General features: G+C 42.6%; 1 protein-coding gene across 1 annotated transcript in view; it reads right to left on the reverse strand.

Annotated features, from left to right (window-relative positions):
- Nucleotides 1-23,755, reverse strand: part of CLVS1 (clavesin 1) — a gene marked incomplete at both ends in the record, with an annotated part of 139,040 nt that overhangs the window by 22,808 nt on the left and 92,477 nt on the right. Inside the window, 2 exons of the mRNA XM_082601147.1 lie at nucleotides 4,989-5,224; nucleotides 9,620-9,730. Coding sequence (XP_082457273.1) covers nucleotides 4,989-5,224; nucleotides 9,620-9,730 — 347 coding nt within the window. The remainder of the gene's footprint in view (nucleotides 1-4,988; nucleotides 5,225-9,619; nucleotides 9,731-23,755) is intronic.

A 23,755-nucleotide genomic window follows, 5' to 3' on the forward strand; every position in this document is an offset into this window, starting at 1 on the left:
ACACAGTCCCAAGAGCACAAAGTGGCAGCTGGTGGCCTGAGAGCAAGGACACAGACTATAACAAATAAAATAAAAAACAGAAACACGAAGTTAAAAATACAAAACTCAGGGTCATCTAGTATTAGATCAGAAAATGTCACACACTCAGCCCACAAAGGCATTATCATATCAAAGAACCGACCAATATAGAAATAAGTAGTATAGAGAAATTGTCAACTAAACTAATAACTTTTTAAAGTTTCTGTGCTCAAGGGTTGAACCAAAATTACCTGGAAAAGAAAAAAAAAAAAAAAAAAGCTCTGTTAGAGCCACTCATTCACTGAGAACATCACACATCTTGGATTTTACTCTGCGCCTGTGCCAGAACCCATTGTTCCGAGCCGCCTGGAACTGAGGCAGTTTGTGCTCCTGGACCACATTATGAAAAGTGATTAGGTCCCAAGGACAGTCACAAAAGCCCATTTGATTCCAAATGGGTCTGAAGACTGTTGGAAACTACGGCAGGATTAGGACTATGGGCATCGTCTACTGGAATTGACAGCGCTGTTGCAGAGCTCAGACCCAGGTCATCAGGCTCAGAATAAGGAGGCATGTCCTGAAGCCACACAGCAGGGCACACGCTGCCCTGTAAGCTGCCTGCCCGTCTCTGGATGGTGCAACTTGGGGCTGCCTGACAGGCTGTGCTGGAGAACAGGCCACCATATGGGGTGGGGGGCCGGAAGAGATGGCCTTCAAAGTCTCCTCCAATTCTGTTTCCAATTTTCTTATCCCCTCTGGGTCCTTACAGGCCCAAAGATGCTCTGAACGGTGACTGTGCTGTCCCTGTAATCTTTTGTTCCTCACAGAGCTCTGTCTGTGAGGCATCTGACGGCAGGCACAGCCCGGGAGCAGGAGTGGTCCCTCCTTGCTGGCGTCACCGCGGGCACCAGGCTGTCACTTCCCACCCTGCTGCGGCCTGAAATCCCCAAGCAAAGACTCAAGGATGCCAAGGACAGCAGGACTGGTGGGGTAATGAGATGCATATGCAATTGCTAGCTATTCTGGCATAGTGCTGGATGTTGACTCTGATATTTTACCTTCTCCAAAACCTGGGTCCGCTTTGCCTTCCTTCATGAAGACTCCTCTGAGTCTTCTGGTTGAAATTAGTGAATGCGTCCTCAGAGCACTGCAGCAGGTCTAACACCTCCTTCATAGTAGCTCTCCCAGTCTGCACCTAAGTATAGTTATTTGTGCGGACGTCTTATCTCCCCTATAAGATCCTGAGAGATAAGATCCAGGAGAGTCTTGGTGAAGCAGGAGAATGAGCGCTTTCCGTCTGGAGCTGACAATTTGTTTGAAGCAATTGGGCAAGTGCACCAAGGATAGGTTTGTGAGGTGGCAGCTTTCACTCAACGTTGAAATGCAGCGAGCGTGTAGAGCATGTCTGCTGCGTGTCTGCTGCGTGTCTGCTGAGTGTCGGACGTGGAGTCGGATTCTTGGGGAGGGAGTGAGGTGAACAAGAGTTAGTTAGACAAAGCCTTTACCCTCCAGAATTCACTGGCTGATAAGGGAGGGTGTCACCTCCTCTGATCCTCAACATTAATTCAGAGGTGGAACTTGGAGTCAGGACGTGTCTAGTCACCCAAAAAAGGTGTAACTCTGTAACTGATCGTCTGGGGAAAGAGTGGCAAATTCCTATTTCCTGCCACTTGACTTTGGAAGTTCAGACATAGGAAGGCATGATGGCCATATCCGAAAGAGATAGGGTGGGGACAGGCCACATGAGATGTCACTATTCCTGTCCATGGAGGGGTTGGAGAGAGAAGCCTGGCACTGGAGTTGAGGACAGAAAGTACAAGGAAAAGCAGGCAGCGTGCCATATATTATAGAGGACATGGACCCAGAGCACGGAGCCAGCGCGCCTGGGTCTGAGTCCCAGCTTGGCCCTTTACTAGCTGTGTGAGCTCGGGCAGTTGCTTAACCTCTCTGTGTCTCAGTTTCCTCATTTGTAAAATGAGAATAATGACAATACCTTTCTCATACAATTGTGCTGAGGATTTAAAGAGTTTAATGAGCTAAAGGGCTCAGAACAGTGTCAAGAGTGTGAGTTGTCGTTACCGTTGTTACTGTGCCGTCATCTGGACTCAGCGTAGGTCAGGACATGGGCCACTAAGTCAGTCCCTTCCCTGTTGAGGCACAAAGCCAACCTCTCAGCCACCATGACCACCACTTCCCAGAGAATGTTGACTAGTAACCTGGGGAGTAAATGAATTTCCAGGTCCCTCCCATCCCAGCAGAGAGGTTTTCCAGACATTTGAGTGTAATAATCCTGACTGAGCAGGAAATGCAGAGCTTCTCCTCCTCCTGGACACTGTGTCGGTTCAGGACATCAACATGAGCCCAGCCACCCAAAGGAGGCTTCGACAGTGACACTCCTCCTTCCCCAAACGTCTCCAGAATTCAGCTGTTCTTCCACTACTTCAGTGTCCGTTCTGGCCCTCATCTTCCCACCTGAGCCCCCATATCAGCTGCTGATGGCTTTTAGTCTCCTTTTCTCTGATAATTCCATGATCCTTACAAACCCCAGACTGTAACTATGCTTATCTATGTCTGGTGGGAAAATACAGATGAAAACAAAAATACGTACGGTTGTCCCATCATCAGGATTATGGTTAAAACTGACCTAGAGGGGTGGGATGGGGAGGGTAGGAGGGAGGCCCACAAGGGACGGGATATAGGTATACATAGGGCTGATTCAGTTGGTTGTGCAGTGGAAACTAACACAACATTGTAAAGCAATTATAATCTAATAAGGATAAAAACAAGCAAACTCATAGAAAAGGAGATCAGATTTATGGTTACCAGGGGCAGGGGGGAGGGGGAGGGAAAATTGGATGAAGGTGGTCAAAAGGTACAAACTTCCAGTTATAAGAAAAATAAGTACTAGGGATGTAACTTATGTACAACATGATTAATATAATTAATTATAATTAATTATTATAATTATATAATTATAATAATATAATTAATTATATTATAATTAAAATATATAATATTTAAATATAATTAATTAATATAATATAATTAATTATGCTATACATGAAAGTTAATAGAGTAAATCATAAGAGTTCTCATTACAAGGAACAAAAATTTTTTCTATTTCTTTAATTTTGTATCTATATGAAGTGATGGATGTTCACTAAACTGATTGTGATAATCATTTCATCACGTGTGTAAGTCAAATCATTACGTTGTATACCTTGAATTTATACAGTGCTGTATGTCGATTACATCTCAAGAGAAAAAAATGAAGTCTGATAATATCAAGCACTTTTCACAGGTCTGGGAGAGAGATTCTTACATACTCCTGGTGGGAAGAGGGTCATTTTGGAGGGTATCTGGGCAGTGTGGACTGAAATTTAAGGTGCACAGTCCTCTGACCCAGAAGCCTCAGGGCTCCAAGTCTACCCAGAGGAACTTTCTCCTGAGAATGAAGGAGGCACATCAAAAAGGTTTAAAAGGTTCATTGAGCCCCATTTAGAACAGAGAAAAAACCTAACTGCCCATCAACGGGGAAATGGCTACACTGTGATATATCCATATTCTGGAACACTACACAGCACTGAAAATGTAAGATACACCTAGATCTACTGACGTGGAAAGGTGTTACATAATGACATGTTATGAGATGAGCTGTGTCCCCTCCTCAAATTCATGGTGAAGTCCTAACCCCTAGTACCTCAGACTGTGAGTATATTTGAGATAGCGTCTTTAAAGAGGTTAAGATAAAATGAGGTGGGCCCTAAGCCAATACGGTTGGTGTCCTCATAAGAAGAGGAAATTAGGATACAGACACTCACGAAGAGACCATGTGAAGACACAGAGAGGAGATGGCCATCTACAAGCCCAGGAGAGAGACCTCAGAAGGCACCAGCCCTGCAGACACCTTGATCTTGGACTTGTAGCCTCCAGAAATATGAGAAAATACATTTCTATTATTTAAGGTACCTAATCTGTCCTAGTCTATGGGACTTTGTTACAGCAGCCCTATCAAACTAGGCTACACAATACCCGCTATTAGATATTTTCTCTGGATGTGTCTAGATGTGGGTAATATATGGAAAAGAGAATGAAAGGGCCCACCCGGTCTCATCCCTCCTTTGGGGAGGGGTTGGTATTGGGGAATAGTGATTGAAGGAGTAGAATAAAGTTTTACTTTTTATACATTTCGTACATTATTTGTACATCAGTTTTTAAAAAACCCTCCTTCATGGCTCTCCATTGAACACAGGATGCAACATACTTCCCCACCTGCATCCGACCATCTTTGGGACATTATTCCCACTCTCACCCCTGACCCTCACACGCCTGTTTGCCACACCACGCCAGAATATCCCATCCCTCCACTGCCTCCAGGCCTCTATCTTGTCTTTTCCTCCTTTTGAAGACTGGGCTGCTGATTTTCATCCTTCAGAGCCCAGCTCAAACATCACTCACATTAGAAATTGGTTGCTAGAAGTCTTACTTGGCACATTTTCCCAGGGCCTTCTCGGTTTTTTTGTTTTTTGTTTTTAATGTCTTTATTCATTTTTGTACTCCCAGCGCCTAATCAGTGACTGTGGCCAAGTAAATGCTCAATAAATGGTTCCAAATGCATCAATGATAGAAACGTTTTCTAGCAGGTTGCTTTTTCATTAAATGTATCTCAAAGGTCCCACATTTCATTCTGTGTGAGTTAACAGATTCCGTAGAGACTAGGACTGTACTCACGACATGAATGAGGTCCCAGCCTTTTACTGCTTCATTCATCCAATGGGGACAACTGTATTTCTGAGCCAGCCAACCCCCATTTACTTTCAGTTCTGGTGAAATCAGCTGAGAATGTACTGCAATTTATTTTATGCAAGTTCTGTGCCCATAAAGATCTTCAGTTACTTAACCCACAATAGACCCAAATCCAAAACGCCTCTTGACCTCTAACTGGGAGGCTCTGCTAACCCGGGCCTTACCTCTTCATCGGCTTGGGTGAGCACTCTCTCTCCAGATTGGAGGATGTGTGTTTCACGTGCATTGCATTATAGGAAGTGTGAGTGTAGTCATTTTCGTCGCTGTAGTCAGGACCGAGTAACGTCCGGGCCCAAGTTCCCATGTCATAAGGAGGAAGGGTTCCTCCAAATTCAGATGGCAAAAATTCAGGGTGTATTAGCTGGTGGAGGCTGTTTAAGTTGTTTCCATGCAGGAAAATCTGGAAAGAAAAAATAATTAGCAAGAAAAACATCCAAAACGTATGACCAAGCATTGAATCTAATACACAATCTAGCAATGACAAAGTGGATGCACTGCTGGTGATCATGGGGTTTAAAGAGGCATTCAATTTTGTGTCTGTAGCTTAGTCTGCATAAAATGTTAATTTATTGCTCAGAAAAGGGCCTGAATTAATAGTCCTTAAAAACGAAGTTCATGAACAAATTGGGTATTACTTGGCCATGGCCCAAATTTACACATACAGTCATCTCTTAATTATCCCTGCTGATGAAAAGAGTAAGGACGTAGACCATCCAAAACCATCCAGTCATGCTTCACACACAGCTTCACATTGCGATGTTCTCCCCCGGAGTACCCTCCGGACCCTCCTCAACCCTCCCCATCCTTCCCAGGCCTACACCAAGTGGCAACTTCTTTCTCAGTCTGTGCCAGTAGCACCTGCCCACTCTGGTTTTCCCCTCTTCCCCAAATTAACTCTTCATTGTGTGATTACTTCTAGTTTTTTCTGATTTGTTCATTTATGTCTTGCTTCCCCATAGCAAGAAAAGTATGCTCAGGAAAAGGGACAGTGTCTTCTTTCTCTTTTAATACTCTCCTAGCTCCCAGGGTGGTGTGGGCACAAGGAAAAAGCTCAGTGAGTTCTTAGTCAGTGGAACTGAAAACTGGGACCTGAGAATTTACTGTGAGATATTTTTGCAACGATTTTCTATTTTTGTCTGGATTTGCCAATACCCTCCACAAACAAGTTTGCATCTTCTAAGCATATGATAGATGGTGATGGAAATTAGTCAAGCAGGGGAAAAAAACACCCCCAAATAACGTTTTCAAACAAATCTATAAAGTGGATAAGCCACAAGTTGATAATTACCATTGCCTGCGAATTAGGAATTGACTCCTGAAAGTTTATCTAAAGTGCATCTGTATAATGACATCGGTTCCCACACTTCTTCATGTTACAGGCTTAATGCGCATAAATTGTACTCAAGTATAGGGCCATCAATTACACACACACACACACACCCATACTTAACCATGATGAAGTGTAAATGTGATTTTTAAAATACTTACATGTAGTATAATAATATACCATATAAGTATTATATTATGCTATATCCTACATACTACAGGCATCCCTTGTTTATTGTGCTTTATTGCACTTCACGGATATTATGCTTTTTATAAATTGAAGGTTTGTGGCAACCCTACGTCAAGCACGTGGCATCAAGTCTCTTGGTGCCATTTTTCTAACAGTGTTTGCTCTCCTCCTGTCTCTGGGTCACATTTTGATAATTCTCTCAATATTTCAAACTTTTTCATTATTATTATATTTGTCATGGTGATCTGTGATCAGTGATCTTCGATGTAACTATTACACTTTTTTTGTTTTGTATTTTTAATTAAGGTATGAACTTTTTTAAATAAAAATTTTACTTTTAAATTTTAATAATTATTAACATAATATATTTACATTGTTTTGGACAATTGTGCATTAATAACATTTTTAATGATTACCCAACTTAAAAGAAAAATTTTTGATACTTAAAGCATTAGGGTCATGGGTAATCAAAGAGTAATTTATATTTATTTACATATTTTTCTTGCAAAGAAATGTAACAGGGTCACCGATAAAATGCTTTCCAGTATAAAAAAATGTTAGATGAGGCTATGAGTTGGTGGGGGAAGTATAATGGAAATACAAGTTCAAGGAGAACAAAAAGAACATGTAAAGTTTCTGACTGTTAATGAGGAATTTGTTTAATAATTTTTTTAACATCTTTATTGGAGTATAATTGCTTTACAATGGTGTGTTAGTTTCTGCTTCATAACAAAGTGAGTCAGCTATACATATACATATGTCCCCATATCTCCTCCCTCTTGCGTCTCCCTCCCACCCTCCCTATCCCACCCCTCTAGGTGGTCACAAAGCACCGAGATGATCTCCCTGTGGTATGCGGCTGCTTCCCACTAGCTATCTATTTTACATTTGGTAGTGTATATATGTCCATGCCACTCTCTCACTTCGTCCCAGCTTACCCTTCCCCCTCTCCGTGTCCTCAAGTCCATTCTCTATGTCTGCGTCTTTATTCCTGTCCTGCCCCTAGGTTCTTCAGAACCATTTTTTTTTTTTTTTAGATTCCATATATATGTGTTAGCATACGGTATTTGTTTTTCTCTTTCTGACTTACTTCACTCTGAATGACAGTCTCTAGGTCCATCCACCTCACTACAAATAACTCAATTTTGTTTCTTTTTATGGCTGAGTAATATTCCATTGTATATATGTGCCACGTCTTTTTTATCCCTTCATCTGTTGATGGACACTTAGGTTGCTTCCATGTCCTGGCTATCGTAAATAGAGCTGCAGTGAACATTTTGGTACATGTCTCTTTTTGAATTATGGTTTTCTCAGGGTATATGCCCAGTAGTGGGATTGCTGGGTCATATGGTAGTTCCATTTTTAGTTTTTTAAGGAACCTCCATACTGTTCTCCATAGTGGCTCTATCAATTTACATTCCCACCAACAGTGCAAGAGGTAAGGTATGAACATTTTTTTAGACATAATGCTACTGCACACTTAATAGACTACTTTATCACAATACTCGCCTTTTTGCGGTGGTCTGGAACTGAACCCGCGATATCTCCAAGGTGTGCCTGTTTATTATAATGTACTATATAAGTATATAATAAATACTTGCTACTTTGTTCTGTTGTACTGATTTTAACTTGTGATGTAATGACATCATTTAACGAGGAAGGGAACAAGAAGCTAAGTGTTAAAATTCTTCACAAGAATACTGTAGCACTTCAGAAGACAGTGTACATTTTCTGACACTGGATTGTTGGCTATGACTGAATTTTAACAAGAATTTTTTTGAAGAAATTCACATATTCTGGCTTTTGCAAAATGTCTCACTGGAGGAATTGTAGTATTTGAAGCATGGAAAAGCTGGAGCAAAATACTGGCCCTGGTACCCACCCACGCAACACTTCCAGGTCTTAGAGGAAAAGGAGCGCTGTTGAAACTGGCCCTCTCTCCGGGGGTCCTGTGGGATGGAGGAATTCAGCAGGTAGGAGGTGGAATCCCCACCTGTCAGATTCTGTTCTGCACCCAGAGCTCCAGAAACCCCCTTCAATGGCACAGCACAAATGTCAATTGCTTTGTGGGAGGAATTCCCACTGGATCCTTCTTAAGTAGAAAATGAAGCCAGTGGGCAGCATGAAGCCACATTGAGAATAGTCTAGGGCACTTCTCTGCCCTTATCACTGTCGTGAACCCCAGACAGATTGCAGAATGTTCCAGAATGTCTCTGCCTCTTGGGCCTGGTGAATTCTAGTTCCCAGTTCCACGCTCATTTGGGGACAGCGGAATTACCCCGTATCCCATACCCTACTGCAGTGTTTCCTAAGGATCTGGAAGCATCTGAGGCCTAGGAGTTAGGAAACCTGCAGAGTGTGTATGGGAGGGTGTCCCTCACATCGTCACTCCCCCCTGAATACTCAGAGCTCTTCCCCAACACAGGGTCCCTGGGGCATAGAGGCCTATGTAAGGCGCTGTAAGACTGACCCTGGTTCCTTTAAGAGGTGACGTCCCTGAGCCAGGTGATAGCTGAAATCGGAAAGCTTACAAGAAAAGAGAGCTAAATGGGAAAGAGAAATGGGTGTCCTGGAGTCTCTACTACATGAATGGCTTTATGCTATCTGTCTCATTAAATTACTCCAACCACTCTGTGATGTGGGTGTTAGTTTTTCCATTTTATAAATGAAGAAACTGAGATTCCAAGTGGTTAAAGAATGTTCGGTTTCTCAGCTAATCAGAATGCCATGAAAAAATACCCAGCTCTGGTGGAAGAGGCTGGCTTCCCAAATGTCATCAGCTGATGCAATCAAGACTTTAAAAGACTTCTTCCTACGAGCTCTATTATTTCCAAAGAAGAATGCTTTCCCAATCTCAAAGGTGATGGAGCTGGCAGCTATGACCCAAGAGCCATGAGGAAAAATACAAATCATCAGTATTCTTCGTAGCAATAATACATTCACAGGACAAAATGCTAGCTCTTAAAATATTCCATGAACAGGAAGCTGCTTGACCCCATATTTCCCATAAGCATTTACAGTAAAAGGGGCATCTGGTATTTGCATGCCTTCAATATTTCCTTTCGTTTGTCACCCGTACAGTAAAATAACTCAGTTACTAAATTACTGATTAAATCCAGGCCATTTGCAAACTCCAGCTGAGGCTCAAATGCGCAGGGGCTACAGAAAAGCAGGAAAAAACACAATGAAAAATACAGAGAGAGAGGGAGAGAGAGAGTGAGAGGACAGGCTTTGTAATTGTGCCTCTGAATCCCCCCTTTAGGTTTTTGTTTTCATTACCCGTTTCCTGGTCTTGTCTTTAAGGAATGGCTTGATGAGCGTGTACAAGGCATGAATGTACCAGGGCTGGTTGACAAAATGGACTCCTCCGAAGCGGGCAGGAAAGCTGTCCTGGGTGGGAAGAAAGAAACGCACACCAATCAGCACACGTCACAGGTTAGGTGGGAGGGGGTGCTTCTTCTCTCAGACTGAAGCACCACCAGCTAGCGGAGGGAGAGACAGGAAACACCCTCACTCCCAGCTTTTAAGGTCTTGTCTGTTCCCCTTGCCTCCCTCTTCCCCTGTGGCTCCACAACTGAGAAATCGTACGTCAGGCCTGTCTTTTCCAAGTCACAATGATATGACCTCCAACATGACACCAGAGCATTTGCAGCCCAGACAGTGAAGGAGTTGGAATTCTTCGTAGTGTCAGGGCACCAAGGCTTCAGGTCCCATGAGCCCTGCAAGATGGCTCTCTTTACCCTTTACCCTCATTCTCTGCTCTCCGGCTCCAGCCCGTTCCACTGGGTGATCGTGACGATAACTCAACTTTCTGGGTGACTGAAGCTGTGTAGGAAGGGGTTGGAAAAGGATTTCAAAGGCTCTTCGGAGATGGGGCTCTCTGAAATCCTCCAGAGTCTGACAGCATCCGACATCTGTGGCTCCTTTTCACAGATTTCAGAACTGGCTCCTTACTTCAACCTGGGATCCACACAGTAGGTCCCGGAGACAGACATTTGCTCACTGATGGGCTAGTTGATTCCCCTAATTGAGGTCCTCCTTTTCTGCAGATGAACACATTTTGTAAATATCAGGAAATAAGAGCCTTTAAAAAAATACTTTCAATTTTAGAATCCAGCTCAGGGCATAAGCTTACACTTTAGAAGCTGAGAAGCTGCTCTGCATGCTAATTAGATCCACAGAACAAGGGACCTTGACCATAAGACCTGAGCTAGTCCCACAGCACCAGGTCCTGAGTTCCTGATATAGGGCTTCCAAAGATTGCATTCGTGTGGTTAATGGCGTTAAAAAAGAAGGAACAGCTAATGCAATTCGAATTGCCAAGTGTGCTGGCCATCAATTTCATTGCAACAAACATCTCTGTAGAATGTTAGCAAGATGGGATGAAAGCAGAAGGAGCCTCTCATCTGAGCGAACAGTTCAGGCCACTAGCTGCTCCTTGCGGTGTATGAAATGCCCTGCCTGGGTCTTTTTTAGTCACAAAGAATGAGGGTTATTAACTTTTTTCGGAACCCTTTGAGTCTATAGGCTCCACGGGCACCTTCTACATTGAGACCTAGTTTCCAAGGTAAGTACATGGACCTGTGCTTAAAGGTCGACCTTTAAAAAATTTAACAATAATTGTGCCTCTATCTAGACATTTTACAGAGTACAAAGGAATTAAATATTTTGAAGGTTAAACTAAACAATTCCAGTAAAAGTTCTTTGTTTTGAGGGGTATGTATTTTTTCTTTTGTTTATTCTATTTTTTTAAAAACTTAATGAAACCACCAAGTAAGGGTAGAGAGACCGTATATACCAATTTGCACATTTGTCATAATCCCTCACTATTCCAAATGTAAAGTTAGAAAAGTAGAAGTTCTTAATAAGGTTTTCTCTTCTCTTTCAGGTACAGTCTGGGATCTAAAAATTTTTTGGTTTCTTAAAAAGTAAGACCTTTCCCAGAAGGTTTTCCTTTGCAATGAGCACTAAGCAATAATCTCAGTGTTTTAGGGCCTTTTTTTTTTTTTTTTTTACATCTTTATTGGAGTATAATTGCTTTACAATGGTATGTTAGTTTCTGCTTTATAACAAAGTGAATCAGTTATACATATACATATGTTCCCATATCTCTTCCCTCTTGCATCCCCCTCCCTCCCACCCTCCCTATACCACCCCTCCAGGCAGTCAAAAAGCACCGAGCTGATCTCCCTGTGCTATGCGGCTGCTTCCCACTAGCTATCTATTTTACGTTTGGTAGTATATATATGTCCATGCCACTCTCTCACTTTGTCACAGCTTACCCTTCCCCCTCCCCGTGTCCTCAAGTCAATTCTCTAGTAGGTCTGTGTCTTTATTCCTGTCTTACCCCTAGGTTCTTCATGACATTTTTTTTTCCTTCTTAAATTCCATATATATGTGTTAGCATACGGTATTTGTCTTTCTCTTTCTGACTTACTTCACTCTGTATGACAGACTCTAGGTCCATCCACCTCATTACAAATAGCTCAATTTCATTTCTTTTTATGGCTGAGTAATATTCCATTGTATATATGTGCCACATCTTCTTTATCCATTCATCTGATGATGGACACTTAGGTTGTTTCCATCTCCGGGCTATTGTAAATAGGGCTGCAATGAACATTTTGGTACATGACTCTTTCTGAATTATGGTTTTCTCTGGGTATACGCCCAGTAGTGGGATTGCTGGGTCATATGGTAATTCTATTTTTAGTTTTTTAAGGATTCTCCATACTGTTCTCCATATTGGCTGTATCAATTTACATTCCCACCAACAGTGCAAGAGTGTTCCCTTTTCTCCACACTTTTAGGGCCTTTTGAACTTGTTATCCAGAACTAAAAATAACTATAATTCATTGTCTTACATGCTAAACATGGGTTCTGGGGCTGTAGAAGGAGAAAAAGAGCAAAGAGTTTATCTGTAAACCAGGGCTTTACTATCCTTTTCAATAGGACCAATAAGAGGGCTTTTATTTCTATTGAGAGTCTATTATATAATATATTTCTAGGTTGGTCAAGTGGAAGAAAACCCTGTAAATACTACTGCAAAGGCACTAGGTAAAATCTCAAATAAAACATTAACCTTTACAAAATATCCGGAGACTCCTAATTTTTGTCTGTGGAATCTCAGACCTCAAAGACAGCAACACTGTCTTCGATTTGTGTCAGAAGAGATTGAAAGAAAACAGGGCTGAGACCCATCAGCTGTCTGTGGGTTGGCCCTGGCTGTGAGTCTGCCATCTTGAAGGCATGGGATCTTATTGATCTCATTCAGGTCGGCAAACAAATATGTGCAGATAAACACATGTAACAAGGCTGTCCTGTGTAATAAGGGCAATGTGCAAATGGTATGGTTATCGTCGAATGAGCCTGACTGCATTATTAATTATGGTGTGTGTGTGTGTGTATGTGTGTATTGTGCAAAGGGAAGGATGAGGGAAGGAAAATTAGAAAACAGAGTGCTCTTTTAAGCAATGCACATCATTCTTGGTCGTTTTTCCTGATCTCATTAGCAAACCACAGATAAATGGGAAGTTGTCTGTCACACAAATGTCTCCCAGGACCCCAAAGGAGTCCACCACCCTCACGAAGGTGCATTTCTTAGGGGCTGGAGCAGACCTATCTCAAGATGGTAAACCTTGATTCCATGACAGTGTGACATTTTGTTTTTCAGAGTTCTTGGTGACTAAAGAGTATGCTCCAAAAACATACCCCAGGTTCAAGAACGTGGCATTCATTTCTGTGTATTTCATGCATTTATCAATAAAAATATAATAATTTTGAATTACAAACATATTCAAATCATAAAAGTTATCTTTTCCCTAGTTTATTTTAAATTAATTTATTTCCTTATTAAAAAATATACCCATTCTAGAAGAGTACAAAATTGATTTAAAAAACTATTTGAAAAATTAGAAAGTACAAAAAGATAAGAAAGAAGAAAAAAAAAACACCTACCATCCTACTGTGAAAGACTATGTTACTTACTATGTTCTGTCATTCAGGACAGGCTACGTTATGTTATAGTAACACACAACCCCTGCTTTTTATCATTTAAAACTGTAAAGATTTACTTCTCGTTCACACAAAATGTCCTTGCAGGGTTGGCAGGAGCCGGGCTTGACTTGCTCTCAGCCAGGGATGTAGCCTCCCCGTCTGGAACAGGGCTGCCACAGCTGAGGGAAACAGCATGGGGAATCACACCTTAGCTCTTAAGGTTGGCTGCCAGAAGTGACATGCTTCATCTGTCACATTTTACAGGCCAAACCCGTGGCTGACTTCTAGGGTGTCAGGAAGTATAATTCTACCATGTGGCTGGTGAAGAAAAGACCAAAAGTGTTGGTGAACAGCACTAGTGATTCCCCAAGCTCTCCTTCCCTTCATTTCCTTTATTCCCTCCTTTTCTTCCTTCTTTCCTTTCTAAATGGGATCATGTTTTTTACATTGGGCTTGATGTTTTTACATTGGACAACTAATGGCCTGCTTGATACTCGTGGAATAATATCAAATAATCAGTATCAAATAATACCAGGTAGAGTTTACAGAGGGAGAGGGGAGGACAGAAAATTGCCTTTATGTAATGACTGGTTTACTGTCTTTAATTCCTCACTGAACAATCAGTTCAGACCTTGCACCTCTTCAGTTCAGCACATACTTATGAGTGTCGACTACAGGACAAACACTGGATTATATTCTTTAAAACACTTGGCAGAAATGGCCATCGCCACGGCCTTCTGGTACTTTGACTCCTTCTCCCTCCTTCTCTACCGGAGCTCTACTCATGCACTAGGCTGCTGAGGTCAGGTTTGTGTTCCTTGGTGTCCTTTTTTTAAATTTACAGTCATGCTTCTCTAATATTTTTCTTTGGAATAGTGGTGACACAAGAGGTAGCTTGGAGTGCTAACATCGCTATAATCGATCCTTCCTCTAACCCCCAAGTCACACAAATACATGTTCACACTAGATAATCTAGCAAGCATATCTTCCAAAATAACTAATATTCTAACTCCACCTTCAAAGAGTGCTACCTCTAAATCCCTCCTAAATGGAATACTGGCTCAGTGATTGACCAGAAAAGCTGAAGCTAGGATCCCCTCTTTGCTCTCTGAATATTCAGAGAAGGCTATTCTCATCCATCTGCCTTATTTTCCTACACCAGATAAAAATCGGAGCATTCAAGGGTTATTAAAATAAGGATCTGATACCAGAGAGTGTAGGAAGTAGGGAGGAGATATGGGGATATATGTACATGTATAGCTGATTCACTTTGTTATACAGCAGAAACTAACACACCATTGTAAAGCAATTATACTCCAATAAAGATGTTTAAAAAAAATGAATGAAGGAGGAGCCAGTGACCAAGAGAGTGGTGGGGTAATAAGAAATAGGTCTGGGGCTTCCCTGGTGGCGCAGTGGTTGAGAGTTCGCCTGCCGATGCAGGGGACGTAGGTTCGTGCCCCGGTCTGGGAGGATCCCACATGCCACGGAGCGGCTGGTCCCGTGGGTCATGTCCATTGAGTCTGCGCATCCGGAGCCTGTGCTCCGCAGCGGGAGAGGCCACAACAGTGAGAGGCCCGCGTACCGCAAAAAAAAAAAAAAAAGAAAGAAATAGGTCTGAACATGCGGGAAAAAAATTTTTTTGAAGAAATTGGGAAAGCCAGTTGAGTGGGATAAATCAACTAGGAAAGAGAAGGAGATAGAGGAGGTTCTACTGTACATTCTATTGTTCAGAAATGTAACTGTGGAATGAGTATTGGAGATGGGACTTTATTGTGGAAAATAAGAGGGTGAACCAGAGTCACAGCATCATGGACGTGGCATGACTCTTTCAGAGCTGTGCAAGGTACCTGGGCTTAGGACTGAGGCTAATTTTAAAGAATCAAGGTCAGCTCCCTAGAAGGAATTCCCAGGGAGAGGATAACTATTAACGCTGTGCGAGACTGATAAATGGGTAACAGAAGAGAGCCTTGTGGTGATGATGTTCTCTAACTTGACTCTACGGATGGCAATATTCTGGTTGTGCTATTGCTCTGTAGTTTTGCAAGATGCTACCAGTGGAGGAAGCTGAATAGGGTTGTACGGAATCGCTCTGTATTTTCTCCTACAACTGCGTGTGAGTCTACAATTATCTCAAAATAAAATCAAAGAATATGATTACTGTGAATATTTCAAAACTCCCCAATAGGAGTAGCCATTTTTTTTAAGTATAGCAGAAGCTTTTCTAAGGCTAATCTTTTCTGCCTTATGTGAAGTGTTAAACAAAGAATGCCAAGGTAAATGGTAAGGCACGAGATACACTGCAGGACATTCTAAGGGGCTCTTCTCTCTTTTCTTTGGGAGTCTTGAGCAGCATTAAGTGATTCGTGCAGTCCATTAGAAAAATCCTTCATTTGCACTTCATTTTCACACTGGCGCTATTCAAGCATCACTCAGCTGCCTTTTCTTGTGTTTGATCAAGATTTAGGAGCAACATGGTAGGGCCAAAACTATTTCCTCTCTCTTTCCTTGACGATCAGTTACAGATGTTACTGGTGGCAGTTGGATAATAAAGCACTTGCTAGCAATATTCGCTAAGTTTGTAATGCCTGCAGGCAAACATACTTCCAACAGGGTTCAAGACACACCTGACCTCAAAATCACATTGCCTGGCAAGGCTTGGGGAGCTCTGCTCAATCTGGCTGTCTCTAACTCCCATCCTTCGTCTCTTCTTCTACCCCTTTTATGTGGAGACCGGAGCAGGACCACTCAAATTCACAGATACTATGCCCTCTCCCCATCTATTAAGATTCCTCTGAAAACCAAAGGCAAAGAAGGAAAGAGAGAGAGGATGAGTACAGGAGCTGTCTTTTAGACCGTCTGCCTTCTTCCCTGTGGTGACTCTGAGTGTCTTTCAGGACCTTGGCTGAAGGCCTCCATTCATTCACCGAACTGCATGTATGTAGGTCTGAAGGCAACACGAGGACACAAGCATGAAGTTAGGGTTTGGCTCATGTCCTACTAATGACACCCATTTCCCACATCAAAGCAGACAGATAAAAACATTTTCAGCAGCATAAATGGGCTTCCCTGATGCAAGAGAGCCTTCTAAAAATGCTCTATTTCATGGTGATGGGTTTCTATTACACCATGTGGTACTCATTAGTGTGAAAGTCACATATCCACCTATTTGCAAGGAAATGGAGAGCTCATGCAAAGCAGTTACACACCAAATGCTTTACATAGCAAGTCAGGAGCAAGCATGAGAGAGAAAAGAGCGTGCTTATTTGGACGCCGCTGGGAGATAGCTCCAGCTGATTACGGGCTATGGATTTTCTTCGAATATACGCTCCTAGAAGGCATCATTGATTTCTGAGAAGCTGTACCAACCCAGTGTTCTCCTGAGGGTAGGAAGGGCTTGGGCTTTTTATGCAGGTTCAGATCAGGGCCTGCTAAAGGCTGAACTTTTTTTTATCTGCAGATCCTAGAACTGTTATAATGCTTTGGCAATTCTCTTAAACAGAGTAAGCAAAACTGGCCTTCTGTCAAACCGGTTCAGACGAGCAGATCAAACTCAGAATCTTCCCTGGCTACAACCTAAACAATGTTCCTTGATGATATTTTTCATATTCCATTCTGGTCAACATCTCCAAGTTTCCCTCAGGGGCCTTATGTGGTAAATAGATGATTGTTGCTCATTATTTAAAAGCCAATTAGTGGAGAAATCCAGATTGCTTGAGTCACTGATTTGCATGGGCAATCAATGCCAGAAGATACGATGTGCTTCACCCTTTAGGCCTTACAGTCACAAAACCATGGTGTGTCTTAGAGAAAGAAGCACGGTCAAAGGAACACAGAGGTCACTCGAAGCAAATCTTCTGGCAAATGTTAAAGTTTTAACCACGAAAATATCTTTGGTCTGTAACTAAGCTCATAATAAGTAAGTGTAGTAAGATGTTAAAGTCTTAATAGATATAATTTAAGAGAAAACATTAAAGTCAGTAAAGGTAATTTAATAGTTAAGAATTGGGCACTTAGTATCTACCAGGAATTTTTACATATGTTATCTCATATCACACCCATGACAATCTTATGTAGGTATAATACATGTGTTACAGTGTCTGTAATATCCCAATTTTACAGATGAGGAAACATAATCTTACTCAGAGTAGTTAAAAACTTGCTCAAGTTCACACATCAAGTAAGAGACTGAATGAAGTTGAATCCAGACCTGTCAGTTCTTATAGTTGAAGCTCTTATCTCCTACTGTAGGTTCATACAAACTCTATATATGTCAGCAAAATTTGGATTGTCGACCATCTTCCTGAGGGTTTTAAGGGTGCATATGCTCACTAATTGAGATAAAACAATAAACATTTCAAAGCATCAAATCCAAGTTAAAATTTCTTAATCTTGCTTTAGCTGCGAGCGCTTTAGATGACATTTACAAGAGGACTGTCCTCATGGTTTGAAAGTGCTGTCATTTAAAGAGTTTCAGTTGTCATTAGAACAGAATGAACAAGTATTCCTGATGAGCACTCTGGAAGTTTTAAAGATCAACTTGAATCTCTCCATACTGGCCCTGCCTTATTAGGGAACATTGTACTTTTATAGCATAGATGTAATCATTTTAACATGGCCTCATTCTGTAGGAGATTTGAGTCAGCTGAAAATTTTCTTGTATTTGAGCACAATTTATTTTCTAATCACTAGATGTACATCACTTCTCCATATCAAAAGCTAGCAGTAACCCATCTCCAAAATAAACAGCAGGGAGGATTCTATTAAGACAAAGCCATGAAATTTATTTGTGGTACTCCTCCTTCCTCCTAGCAATGGAGTTGGTGGAGCTCACCTGTACCCTGGTCTTCTCCCCTGTCTGGGAACCTGGCTAAACTACACTTCCCAGCCCCCGTGTTACAAGATGAAGCATACGACCAAGTTCTGGAGAGCGGAACATAGGCAGAAGTAAGGTTCACCACTTCTTTATCAAACAAAATAGATGTGACTCTCCCGTGCTTTTTTTTTTCTCTCTTCCACATGGCTGGAAAAGAAGAACTCTGATGCCCTAGAAGATGGGGGAGCCCCAGAATGCAAGGAGCCCCAACCTATGGGCCACTTGCTGGAGGAGAGATCCGTGCTTAGTGGAGCTGCCTACCAAGGACAGCAGGTAAGAAGTAAACTTTGATTCTCTTAGTAAAACCAAACCCAGCATAGCTTATCCTGCACTGATGAGCTCGGCCACTACAACGACGGGTAGGGACATCTGGGCTGCCGAAATGACTTGGGAGTTATCAGCTTGTAGATGATGTTCGCATCCACGTGCTTTGTGAGTGAAGCTAGAGCAGAGATGAAATCTCAGGACTGAGCCCTCAGCTTTGCCATGTTTAAAGGCACAAATATGAGAAGAATCCGGGACAGATACCTGAAGGGTGGCAGGCAGGAAAGAGGACAGTGTCCTGGAGGCTGAGTGAAGGGAGCATTTTCAGGCTATCGCAGTATTTTCAGTCGATGGAACATTCGATGGTATTGAATAAAATAATAGGCTGAATAAAATGCAGGCTGAGAGCTGTCCCTTGAGTATGGCAATAGGAAGGTCCCTGCCTTCAAGGAACTTACCCTCTATTTGGGAGGGAGGGAGAGATAATAAACAAAAGATAGAGGGGAAAAAAAGCTAGAAGGTGCCACACTGGAAAATAAACAGGGAAGAAGGCTAGCGAATGTTGAGAAAGGGACCCGAATTTTTAAAAGTTGATCAGGGAAGGCCTCACTGAGAAAATCACCTCCGAGTAAAGACTCAAGGTGATGTGGGAAGCCAGCCATGTGGCTGCCTGGGGCTAGTATTTCAGGCGAAGGGAACAGGAGCAAAAAGCCAGTGGTGGGAGCATCCTCACCACCTCCCCAGAAAGGGATCATGTAAACTAGCATTTCCCAAAATAAGTACTGCAAAATATTACTCTGAAGGGTCTCCTTGTACAAAAAGAGGATTCCAAGTGAAACACTGCGTTCTTGGCTTTCTCTTAGGAAGTAAAAGAACATGTTGGTCTATTTAATTAAAACCTTTGAAAAAGTCTGGTAGCAAAAAAACCAATTGAACTTTGTTTAACCTTTTGTTTCCTATGCGTTTTACAACATAAGATACGTTTGGGGGTGGTTATCTATTAACCAAAACTAATATTCTAGAAAATCCACAAGGGAAAATATTGGACTTCCTCACCTCTCTGTGTTAGTCAGAAAGCAATGTACTTCAGGTATTTGGATGCATCAGACTTGAGTTGGCAGTGTGACAGTTTGAATATTGTCAGATACCATTTTAAAGAAATCTACTATGAAAGTCATATAGTTATAGGGAGCAAACATGTGATTTCAGGATGTTACTTTATCTCTTTTTAAAGTTTGAACTGTGCGTTAGTCACTTGAAAATCTGTATTATTCATATTTGACCCAGCTTACCCGTGATCTTTAGAAAGAGACGCCCTGCAACTTCTTTCAGGAACAAAGAACAGAACTGACTCTCCTCCTGAGACACCCGTCTATATTTGCATCCCAATTACTTGATCTCAGGTCTGGGGCAAGAACCACGCCATCCATTAGGGTTTAAATGGCACCTACGTTCGTCTGAGGTTAGGACAGAGCAGAATCTTGCCTTTAAACAGGACCACGGTAAGCACTGATTTGGTGTCACCTTGAGAGCAGGGTACCAACGGTAGCAGAGCCTGTGGAGATGGCTGACAGGTCCTTATGACCTGGGCTCCCAGAGAAGAGCCAGGCTGGACCTGAACAAAGCCCAAGTCTCCTTTCACACAGGCAGAGAATACTGCTTTTTACTGCCTAGATATGGTTGCTGCTTTTCTGAATGAAAAAGACAAAAAACACACCATGAACGTGGAGTGCAAATAACTGATCTTGGGGAATTTTTTTCCCTTTCTTTGGAAAATTACCTCATACACTTCTTCTTTAAGCTCATCTGTCTGCCATGTGGAATGGGGCCTATTTTGTCTTGTGACCACTTACTGTACTATCCAAAGGAGATTCTCCCTAAATCCCAACACAAGTACCCAAATGGTGCCATGAAATTTAATGTTTGATTTAAGCATCTTAGAGGTCTCATGCATTCATATAGTTATGATTTATAAATGCATCTGCAAAAGAGTTTTGGCAGTTATGTAGACTTTACAAGAGTTTTATACACTTATTTATATGTTGCAGTGGCCTAAGTGCTATTTTAAGGGTACAACTTAAAAATCCCAATCAGTTCTCTAATAAATATGATAGAAATGATCCCAGAGGAAATAACAGCTCACCAACAGGATGTGTTAGATTCTAAATTCTACTGCTCGTGCTTTTAACTCAGCTATGAGAATCTTCAGGAATTTAAGGGCCAAATGAGAGAAGATTATTCCCGATAAAATTAGATATTTTCTACCTCCATCATTATAAAATACCTTGGGGAAAATGGCTTTCCAGTTTTTTATCAGTAACACAAATTCTTATAAGTACTTTATATTTTATACCAGCAAAACCACTGTATTTATTGAAAATTACATCATTAAGGTATTTCATTTCAGATTAGAGCTTCCAGAATTACCTATTATCTTCAAGAAAATTCTTTTAATGCTATCATACATACGCACATATCTGCAGGATTATCATACATACGCACATATCTGCAGGATTATCATACATACGCGCATATCTGCAGGATTATCATACATACGCGCATATCTGCAGGGTAACATCTTCAGGGATCATCTGATCATCAGGGAGTGTCTCAGTCAGCTCCATGGGAAAGAATGTGTCTTTTTGTATCCACATAATATTCAGATTTGCTCTCCTAGCCACACCCCCTCTGTGGACTTCCAACTTAAGAAATGAGAATCCTCTACTTGAGGGAAAAGATTCTAGGGATCTTAGGATGCTATAATGTTTCCTCCTTTGTACTTAACTTTAGTTCACATTTTATCCACTAACTCTAGCTCTATAATGGACTATTAACTCAGGATAAAAATTCTTATTTTGTTCTCTCTCCCCTTACACACACACACGTACACACACACCACAGACCCCAGTGCGTAATTGGTATATGTCTATCTTTCGGCTTTTCTCTTCCGTGTTTATAATTGAGGCCTCCCAAATTTAGGATTAAATGAATTCAAATGTACAACAACAGCAAAAAATTCCAACGTCAGCCTTGTCAGCAAGCTGTGACTTACGTGGGCGTTACCTCAGGGGTGAGAGCAAATCCCCACCCGCTTCTACAAGCTGCAGATCCATCATTAAAGAATCATGCCTCTGCCATAGAGTTGATCTCCTGGTAAAATAAGGACGCCACTGTCAGGGTAACACTCCAGTTATTTTTCTCCCGTTATTGCCCAGGAGCAGATCTGGAGCTGTTTCGGATGCGAGGTTTGGGTGTGTCTGTGCACTGAGGGTGGTGATGGGGACGGAGCGGAGGATGTGAGTGTCAGTGGCAGAGGAGAACTGTAGGGCTGAGAAGGAAGCCTGCAAAGGAAGGTCGAAGAGCGCCAGCTCTCCCTGCCTCAGTGCCAGCTCTGTTCCTCCAGTGGCGTCACCGAAAGGCATTGGGCAAGTTGTTCCATCTCTCTGGGCCTAGTTTGCTGCTGGTAAAATTCTGCAGGCCATTGTGAGGCTTCACTGGATCAGAGTGTGTCATCCGCCATGTCTGGCAACCGGCATAGGCCCTGTATGTCCCCTCTCGTGGCAGTAGGTGTGGGCATGCCCAGGTGACCAGGCTGCTTCTGCATGCCAAGTCTGTCTTTCCGTTGCATCCTTATTTTCCCCAGCTTTGCCAGTGATATCTCACGGGGATTGTGTGTGTCCTGGGCCTGTTTACCCCAGGGTAGGTCCATCACGCACCCTCCCCACCCTGAGCTAGAGGGCAGGGTTTCTGCCCCTGCACCCAGGCCACCCTCCCAGGTTCCTTTTCAGCCAACGGGGAACTTGGAGGTGGGTGGGATGGGGGAGAAACCAGGGCATTTCCCCCACGTGGCTCTAGCTTGGGTGGCCTCTCCTCCAGGCTCCTATTCCCTTGGGACAGGCCTATGTGGGTGCCGCCGCTGGGCCCTAGGAATACTTTGTCTTTCAGCCTCAGGTAAGTCTCTGCTTCCTGTTCCTGCTAATCTCCAGCTTGCCCCATCATCTCTGTTTGTCTTCTCAGATTGGTGTACCCAATTCCCTGTGTTAAATTAAGTTACCTCTGTTTTAAATACTTCTTGTGGTTTCTGTTTTCCTGGCTGGACCCTGACTGACACATGGATGCTGTGTTATGACGTTACTGAATTTTTGCCTCTGGGTTGGAGACTCACACTGTGGAATTTCAAAGCAATGGGTGCTTCGATTCCTCAGGTAAATGGACTTGAACCCTCACAGGGCCAACTTAGCTTGAGGAGCCTGGTGAATTCAGCTCTACACATCAGCACAGAAGACACGTGTGTGATCCGTCCAGGTAGGACCTCTGTTTACCCCTGGCCACAGATTGTGTTGAAACAGGGAGCTGAAACTCCCGTAGGAAGGACCGAAGAGAATTTTGAAGACCAGAGAACCCCTTCCTGAGACGAGCGATTTGTATTCTGTGTTTGGTGAGGGGGCAAGATGTCCCATCTAGTTTAGGTTAAGTGGTCATAAACAACTTCTGTGAGTTTGCTGCTATTTACACCACAACATCAAGTGACGTGTCCCCAAATGGAGAGGACAACTCTTTACCAGCCCTGTTAGATTCTCTCCATTTCTTAATCTTATTTCACTGGTAACAGGGACGAAATTACTACTGGAGTATTCATAGTCTTCACCCATATACATCCTCTTTACTGCTCTCCCCACCTCCACCCACTTCTAGAAAGGAAGGAAGCTCTTGCTCACTGGGTTGCTTCCAGGCTCTTTTTTGCAGTGCAGACTTGGGATAATGAGTGAAAGAGAGGGAGTAAAGGAAGCCAGAGAGGCTGAGTCTGGAGCTGAGAAAAAGCCAAGGGGCAGATGCCTACAGAGTAGGTGCCCATCGAGTGAGGGGAGAGACTTGGGGACCGGGGTGAGAGGCTGCAGAGAAGCAAGGAGTACAAGAAGATGGGCAGACAAAGGTGATTTCGTGAAGTGTTGTTATTGAACGTAAGTTACATCTCCTTTAAAGCTCTTTAAAAGATGCAGATAAGGCCTTCCCTGGTGGCGCAGTGGTTGAGAGTCCGCCTGCCGATGCAGGGGACACGGGTTCGTGCCCCGGTCTGGGAGGATCCCGCATGCCGCGGAGCGGCTGGGCCTGTGAGCCACGGCCGCTGAGCCTGCGTGTCTGGAGCCTGTGCTCTGCAACGGGAGAGGCCGCAACAGTGAGAGGCCCACGTACGGCAAAAAAAAAAAAAAAAAAAAAAAAAAGATGCAGATAAAAATCTGATGTACTGTAAAATGAGTTTTAGTGGTTGGATTATACTT

The sequence above is a fragment of the Mesoplodon mirus genome (assembly GCF_964341445.2).
Source record: "Mesoplodon mirus genome assembly, chromosome: 16".
NCBI lineage: Eukaryota > Metazoa > Chordata > Mammalia > Artiodactyla > Ziphiidae > Mesoplodon > Mesoplodon mirus.